This window comes from Amblyomma americanum, chromosome 2, assembly GCF_052857255.1.
Source record: "Amblyomma americanum isolate KBUSLIRL-KWMA chromosome 2, ASM5285725v1, whole genome shotgun sequence".
Lineage (NCBI taxonomy): Eukaryota > Metazoa > Arthropoda > Arachnida > Ixodida > Ixodidae > Amblyomma > Amblyomma americanum.
This window is the reverse complement of record NC_135498.1, coordinates 216,212,561-216,221,719: the sequence shown is the minus strand read 5'-3', so window position 1 is coordinate 216,221,719 and position 9,159 is coordinate 216,212,561. Positions and strand designations below refer to the sequence as shown.

At 46.8% G+C, this 9,159-nt stretch overlaps 1 protein-coding gene across 1 annotated transcript in view; it reads right to left on the bottom strand.

Annotated features, from left to right (window-relative positions):
- Positions 1 to 9,159, bottom strand: part of LOC144122146 (small G protein signaling modulator 1-like) — a 202,067-nt gene that overhangs the window by 29,982 nt on the left and 162,926 nt on the right. The window contains 2 exon segments of the mRNA XM_077655710.1: positions 4,543 to 4,652; positions 8,533 to 8,615. Coding sequence (XP_077511836.1) covers positions 4,543 to 4,652; positions 8,533 to 8,615 — 193 coding nt within the window.

Genomic DNA, 9,159 nt, shown 5'->3' with positions numbered 1-9,159 from the left:
CGCCGCTTTCTAGGATTATGTGCCTCATGCCGTCGTTTTGTGAAAGGTTTCGCTTGAATTGCCGAGCCCCTGGCGCATCTGACGAGGACAGACACACTTTCACTTGGGATGCCATTCAAGCATAAGCATTTGAAACTCTTCAATGCCGCCTGCAAGCACTTCCAGTTCTGGCTCACTTCGACGAAAACGCAAATACGGAGCTTCATACTGACGTAAGCAACGTAGGCCTGGGCGCCGTGCTGGTTCAAATCCACAGCAGTCAAGAACGAGTCAACGCTTACGCCACCCATTCTTTGTGTCACGCTGAAGCTAACCACTCGGCAACAGAGAAAGAGTGTCTTGCGACCGTGCAGGCGACGTCGAAATCTCAACCCTACCTTTATGGAAAACATTTTACTGCAGTTACGGACTATCATGCCTTGTATTAGCTCATGACCCTCAAAGATCCGTCAGCCCGCCTTGTCAGGTGGAGTTTGCGCCTCCAAGAATACGACATGACAGTGGTGTACAAGTCCGACACGAAGCACTTGGACGCCGATTGCCTCTCGCGTGCCCTGGTCGATTCCACAACGGAGGACGGTAATGACGATGACGACATCACCTTAAATGCAATCAGTGCAATGAGCCTCGAAGAACAGCAATCCGCCGACCCAGAACTTAGGACCTCATGGAGTTTCTGAACGGCACATGACGGACAGTCCCGAAGGCTTTCAAACGCTCGGTAGCGTCACTCTGCGTTTGCCATGGCGTCCTCGTGAAGAAAATTTTGCCGCAAACAATCAGCAATACCTTACTGCCATACCAACGAGCTTGCGTGACGAAATCCTTCAAGGTTCACACGATGAACTGACTTCTGGACATTTGGGCATAGCCCGCACACTTGCAAGATTCAAAGAGAAGTATTACTGGCCCCGCCTTCAGTCGGACATTGCACACTACATCAGAACGTGCCGAGACTGTCAGCGACGCAAAGTGCCCTCAACAAAACTAGCTGGAATCTTGAAGCCTATAGCACCACCATCGCGGCCTTTCCAGCAGATCGGGATGAACATGCTGGGCCCATTCCCTCTTTCTCATTCGGGGAACAAGTGGGTCATCATGGCAACTGACTACATCGGAAACATCAGCTCTGCCAAGCACCACAGCCCTCGACGTGGCAAAATTCTTCGTACATTAGACCATTTTGCGTCACGGTGCACCGGAGTCCTAATCATTGATAGGGGTACAGCATTCATGGCTGAACTCCTACGGCAGATTTTACGGCAAAGTCATACAAATCACCGCAAGAAAACATCCTACCATCCTCAAATGAATGGTTTAACAGAAAGATTAAACAAAACGCTACCTGACATGCTCTCAATGTATGTCGACGTTCAGCATAGAACTTGGCACAAAGTGCTCTCATACGTCTCCTTTGCATACAAAACAACTGTACAGGAAACGACAAAAATGCCACCGTTCAGTCTCATTTACGGCCGCGATATGACCACGATGCCAGACGCCACATGGACGATGTCGACCTGGATGCAGATCTTCACACCTTCCTGCACGTCGCCAAAGAGGCTCGCCAGCTGGCCAGAGTGCAGATTCCCGGACAACAATGCCGAGATGCCCAACGCTTTAACCTCCGACGCCTTGATGCTCGGTACACATCAGGAGACCGTGTGTGGGTGTGGTTTCCCATTCGCCGACGCGGACATAGCGAAAAGCTTCTCTGCCGGTACTTTGGATCCTACAAAGTGATCAGGCCAATTGGAGACCTCAACTATGAGGTCGTTCATGATAGCTTTCAGAAGTCTCGGCGATCCCTGCGCCCTGAGGTAGTGCACGTTGTCCATCTCAAGCCAGCTGTAGAGCTGGCCTTTCGTGCGCACATCATGCTTCACTTAGTGCACTGTTTAGACACACAGGCTCCGCATCAGGACGATGCTTTTTCTTCCCGGGAAGCCGGTGACACAGTGCAATCCGCATGCTCGCCTAGCGCTGACCTGAAGCACACACCACCTCAAAAAAGAGGAAGTGGAAGTGACAGCACTTCAGAGTTGTGGTCAAGATGTTCGTCAAAGCCTGTTGCTGTTTCTTCTGATCTGTGATCTTCCTCATTCACACGTGACAATAGCGTCTTGGTTCAGGCTCGGTTACAATGGAAAGCAAAAGGCACAATACACAAAAATACAGTAGGTCAATACTTGATACCACAGTAACTTAGGCGTTCCGCATTGACTGATAAGTAGTAAGCATGATGTCAAGGTTTAAGCCCAAACTTTCTCGCAACTGGAATATAATAATAAATGAAGCATACTTTTTGCTTTTTTTATGCAGCAGACCATTGCAGTTTTAATCCCTTAACTGCCGAATTAATTCTTGAAAAACATATCCAAACTGGCAAACTGTTTGGCAATTTTTGGTGAAAATTACTGTTGTCAGGCTTGAAACACCTGTTAAAAGCACAAAACACGCGGATGGAGGGATGGAAGTCAGCGTCCCCTTTGAAACAGAATGGTGGGAGTTGCCACTATGCTTAGCTTTTTTTTTTTGACATTTCTTTAAACAATCCATCAAACTTGGTATAATCTGTATCTATAAATTTGCCACTTTTGTTTAAATACAATTTTTAATTCTGAACTTAAGTCACCGACCTGCTTTTGAGCCACCAATCTTTCAAATACTTTTTGTTAACTTCTACTGCAAATTCATTCACTCTACATATGTTATCCCTCTAGTGTTGAAAACTGCAACCAATGCAATTACCAACTTTAGCTTGTCTTTGGCAGTGGAAGTGGCAATGTGACTTGTCACTGGCAACGCTGGCACAGTCTCCCATGACGAGTACAGCTTGGGGGTTAATAGTTAAAGGGTTAGTGCTCACCGGATTAATTGTTCACTGCCTCTTTTAGAAGCCACTAGACCATACCCAGTTTTTTCCCGCTTTCCACGCCTGTGGAAGAAAACCAGAAAAAGCCGGCTTTTTTTCCCAAAAATTCTGTTGTTTCAAAAAATGAAATAGGCTTGGGCAGGTTGGTAATTCATTGTAACACAGTAAACATAGCGCGGGAAGAATGCAGGACAAAGACGAGACGGGACAAGCGCTAACTTTCAACAAGGCGGATTTATTGCAGACCGGGAGCATATATACGCAACTGATACAGCCGATAAAAAGAAAAAAAATTAAGAATGATTCACGAATGCGAAATCAAATAAGCGTTTGCTAAGTTGTTTTCACCTATACTTTCGACAAATTCAGATACCAAAGCGTACATCACAAAACGACGATTCGGTTAGTTTCATACCACCCGCATCCCTCGGCGAACACTGGTTCACCCGCCATGGCTCTGCGAAAGTCACCCCCATTATAGTTTTGAGGACCAAAGGTCGTCAATATGACTCCCTCACACACACATCAGGCTTCAACTTGACAAACAACTTTGTGCTCCGAATCATGCCTATTCGTTTGCCACCACTCCGAAGCCTCTCCGCCAAACGGGTGGGCCACAATTTTGCCACCAATGGCGACCCCCAGTGGCAGCAGTCTCGGCACCCGCTCAGATGGTATATATATAGGAACGCCAGCCCGCGTCAGTCACATGATAGGGGTCATATTTTGTTGACGAGAGGGGGGAAAGGGATGGGAGGGCACAACCAATTTTAATGGCCGCTATCTTGGATTCAAGAAACGGGAACTATGCCGCCATTTCGCCCTCTGATGTAATACTCACAGAGGTCCACTTCTATCCACCATATTGGACCGTGAAGTCATCTTTAGCACACGGCAGGTGGTTGTTTCTACAATGCTATTGTAGATAGCGCTACAAGTCTCAATGCGAGATGTGCTATCTTCTAGTTGCTGCCACAGATGGTGCTGCGATCTCAGGGTGGCAGCAGACCGCAACAAATCTTGAACCGTGATGAGTAGTTGCTCCCACAGATGCCGCTGTAATCTCAGGGTGGTAGCAGACCCCACAAAATCTCGAAGCGTGATGAGTAAGAGCTAACGCTCTTAAAAATATAACAAAAGTGCCACCTGCCGTCATGCCAAGAAATTGAGCTCCTTCCTTGATCTGGCGGCCCACTACAAAAAATGTGACACAGAACTGCCACGTCATCCCCTGTTCAACAAGACCGTCATTTTGTATCAGCACCATAACGACTTCACTACAGAAATCAAGGGAGCATGTGAGATAGCAAGGGAAGGAGATCAATTCGTCAGCTGGCCGCCTGTGACAATGCCAAGGAAAGAGCTCGATTTGTTGGCATGACGGCATGTGGCACCTCTGCTATGTTTTTTCTCCTCTTTGTATCGGCTGTACCAGTTGCGTATATATGCTCCTGGTCTGCAATAGATCTGCTGTGTTGAAAGTTAGCGCTCGTCCCATCTCGTCCTTGTCCTGCGTTCTTCCCAAGCTATGTTTACTCTGTTCTTTTCCAAATTCTCCCCTCCCTACTCGGAGTAGAAAGTATAGCCCTAGAAAACACTGAATATTTTCCTCCATAAAATTGGCCTACTTAGAAATGGCAGCCTACAGCACAGCAGGAGGCTGATACCTGGATGAGAGAGCGCATGTTGGCAAAGTGGTGGTCCATGGCTCCCCCGTGTGGGAAGTTGGCAGCCATGCGCTTCATCAGCTCACAGAAGCAGCTGTACGTCAGCATCTCTGCGAAGCACAAATGCATGACTCAAGTGAACTCCCTCTCCAGAAATTGTGCAGATGCAACCGAAAAACTGCAGGGGGCTTAGCATGCTCTCACTCTAGGTTGCTCAAAGGGTGCTTGGCTCATGAGCGCCCCTACTCCCTGTTTCACCCCTGGGCCATGTACAGAGCCCACCAGGGCCCGAGGTGGTGCCATAATCAAAACCACCATTTTCGGCCTCACACGAGTGGTCGAAACACTAGAAGCAGATGTCAATTCGGTCGTAACTGTGAGTGGCAGCAGGATGTCACTGCATTGCAGTTGCCGCAGCAAAATGCCCAGCGGAGCTATAGCCCTTTGCCGAGAAAGGGAACGCAGCAGAAGAAAAATTCAGCCACATGTTTAGTTTCACATCGATGCCACAGTAAAGAGGTAATAAGAAGCTGCTTCATTCACCCAGCGAACTTCAATAAATAAAAACAATATCTCAGATACCCTTTTCTGCATTGTAAAGGCCGGAGATGTATTTAAAAAAGTAAAATATTGCAGGCAACTATGAAATGACTTGGATGGATGGATGAATGGGAGGCAGGAGCGTCCCCTTTGAAACGGGGGTGACGGCAGTTGCCACCATGCAGTGGCTTTTCAGTGACAGATGCGACCTCTGCAGCCACTGATCGCCAGTGGTAAATAAAATCTAGCTTGTTACCACAACATGGCGTTTTATTTTTATCTTGAGGGGAAAAAGGAAAAACTGGAGAGGAAAATTTGTAGCGTGCACTCACTCATTGCACAATGAGCACTCGCTGCTGTGCTGGACCATCAAGACGCTGTGACGACTTGCCGTCTGCTGCACTACTAAACAAAAGTTTCTGCTGCGATTGGACCAGTGTGCTAATGGCAATTTACGTTTCTTATTCCTTTTATGCAGGAACTACGAGATGCCGCTGCTAGGCCTTTCATCTTTCTGCAGTAAATAAATAAAAGGGATGAGCTAGACAAAGCTTCCTGCTGTCAGGCCAAGTTTTCAGAGGTTCACCATGGGGTGAAGCACATGCATAGCACAGCTGACCTGCAAGCTAACTCGTGAGCTCAGCGCAGAGCCACAGTACCGTGACTATCAAGAATCATAACGCGCACCGAAAAACCACCTCTGGCATCGGTGTAGTGGCACATCACTGGCGACCGACCACCTGTGCACATGATAAGTGGGGTCACATTGCCAGACATTGCATACATTGCAAGACGTTTCAGAAGCTAACTGAGAGTTCGAGAATAGCGAATACACGTTTTGCGCACTGTAAACACAAGTATTTTGCCAAACATTATGCTTTACATTACATCATTCGACATATGCAAATGCAGACGTGGCGATAACTCCGGTGATAGTGGCGCTATCTGGGTTGCATGAAGTGAACTATTTCTGCAACAGACCGGTGCTCATTAGGCCTCGGAGCTACCGCATCATCCTAAGAAACAAAAAAAGAGGACAAATTTATCATCCCTCCAATATACGATAGGCTAGATAAATCAAAGCAAAAGCCCTAAACACAAGTTATAGCCAGCTGAAGAGCCGAAAAACGCAGTAACACAGACGAGTCCACTCCAAAGGCGCCATGTTGGTTGTTACCCCATTAGGACCCTTGAGCATTAGCTACGGAACGTACGCGACGTGTGTGACATCGCTGTCCAGTTTCTTTGACAGTTTTCACTGCATTCAAGCTGGCACATTCTCTTCTGGCATTGCAACCAATCAGGTGTGGCCAGTGTGGCCGACTGTGATGGTTTTGATTATGACAGAAACTCGGGATAGAGGCCCAGGGCTCAGTGGTGCCTTCAGGTTCATGCCAAAACACTGAGTGTCAGTATATTTTGGAAATGGCATTTCAAGACCACATGGCATGCATGGTTGCAGTAAAAAAACGAAGAAGCCTCCCTCTTAGTTCAGGGTGAAACAGCAGTAACCCCCTTCCCCCCAATACCACCAAATCCCCACTCATTACAAAAACAGCCACTTCAGCCTGCCACCACCTCGCCGTACACTAGACTCAAAATACAGTGTGGTCTGGCAGTAACTGCAGACAAACTGCTACATGCCATGTTACCTCCTACACTGCTACCACCATACCTTGATCCCTCCCCTCTGCTCAACATATACTGAACCTAATTATATTTTGGAGAACAGGGAGAAGTAATATGCATATAAACACACACCTAATTTCATTACAATACCTCTAATAATAAAAATTCAGCAGACACACTTAACACTGCTTATGTGTGAAATGCGAAAGCATTATTAACACTGTTGTGCTTCTTCGGTGTTTGCATATTTGCGTGCATGACCACGTTTCACTTTGGGTGCTGCCGACGTTGAAGCTGTAGACATTGACGGTTCACTGTTCACTGCATGAGTACACACACAATTGACCACATTAAAATCCAGCAACAATGTATGACACCATCTACACACACACGAGCATATGACACCGCCTGGAACGCTGTACGACAAACGGTTCCCTTACAATTTTGATATGAATGTCTGGGAAGGCATGCAATTGAAGGTGCATAGGTCATCGGTTCGAATCCCTGTCGCAAGCTCACCTCCAACTTGACTAACACATGTAAGCTATACTCAACGAGAAATCGTATGACACCAGCAGGAAGGTTGTACAACAAACACTTGTCACAATTTTGGTACGCAAAATGTCGGGAAAACTAGTGCTGCATAGACTCGGCCAGTGACGGGCATATATAAAAGAATGACATGTATTGGATTGCCTGAAGTGGCGGTGCTCAACTTGCTGTGTACGTCATACAGCCGCATGATGATATCACCCTATTTTACTTGCCTTCGCTGGCATTTTCTGTACCATCTGGCAAGAACACACACACACATGCCAACGGCTTTTGTCTTAATGAGACTAGTAATGCTTTCACATTAAAGATTTTCATCTTTAAGACCCGTGCCTCTCCTTGATCGAGGATTCTCCGACCTTCCCCCATCACCCTCCAATGGGTTCCAAAATCTTGTAATTAATGTAAAATAAACCCCCTGTACAGTTTCCTTCATAACCAAGTCCGACAACGTCATTCGAAGAAGGGACATGCGGCGCTGAAAGAGTCAGCTCACTCAAGGACCCTTCGTCTCCAACAACTTAAAGGGACTAGCACGTGAGTTTTAAGCACCCAAATTTTCTTTGGCACAAACAGAAAACTTGTTAGGTCCTCAATTCTGGAGCAGTTTTGTTGAAACACAGCCGATATTTACCGAGAATTTTTCTGTCAGTGATGAGCCCGTTTTTATGTATCCCGATGCTAGAAACCATGATCGGCAAGTGCAATAGAACTGCACGTTGCTGCTCACAACTGAGAGCATCGAAGACAGGCAAAAACAAACATTTCTCAGCTCCATCATATGCACAGGCACGTGACACGTACTTTAGCAGACGTCCATGAAGTCAGGGATTTGGCTGCGTGCGCGTGCTGCGGCGCCGTACCGGAGGAAGCATGCTGAACCGAAACCATAGGCATTGCAGAATTGCCATTTGTTTGAGATATTTCAAGTACCAAACATTCATTCAGGTTGCAACACTCGTCCCCACCCCCATCACGACCAGCCAAGTCCACCACTACCCTGTGCCAGCCTGTCCAAGCAAGGTTTGCAACCCACCTGGTCAGTACATCCCCCAGCTGCTTTTGCACAAAGGAAAGCAGAATGGAATGCAAGTTATCCCTCTGTAACTGGTGTACCATGCCTTCCTTTGCCAATCACTTGAAGGAAGCAATCTACACAACAAATGCAGTGTTCGGTCTTTGGCCGCCATTCAGCAGTGCCTAGCCCACCACCTGCCCCGATGCACAGGAACACAGCTTCCGCTCACGGGGAGGTGTTGTCCAACTCACCGTCATCAAAGATGACTAGCAGTGGAGCCACCAGGTCGCACATGCCTTGCACGTAGCCCACATCCAGGTGTTCCCAGACATAGCTGCAATGCACACCGTCACAACGAACGCTGACAGAAGCATGGAAAACTTCCAGGAGAATTCAGCTGCCCACATTGGTGGCATCTTGACCTCACTGTGAAGCAACACCAGCAGCAACAAAGAAAAAAAAAGAGCCAATGCACAGAAATGCTCTTACCACACGTATACAGCAACATTAGAATGCTTTTATGCCTGAACTACCATCAAAAGATGGTGCCGTTGTACAAGAGGCAAAACATGCCAGAGGTTACCCCATATATGCCGAAACTTCAGAAATTTGAAAATACTAATAAAACAATTTTCCATATACAATGTTTATTTCATGTCACACTTAACAATCATCCTTTTATGGGGGAAAATGTTTTCCTCAACACCGACTTTTGAGCCATCCTACAATGTAGGATACTAGGCAAATTTGCAACCTGTTATGTGTGGTAACGCTTCAAATATTTGACATCGACATTAAAATGTCATTTCTCATCACGCGTGGTGGTCTCCATATGAAAATGTGCAAAACCTTTATGCTTTTCTTGCAGAGTTACAATA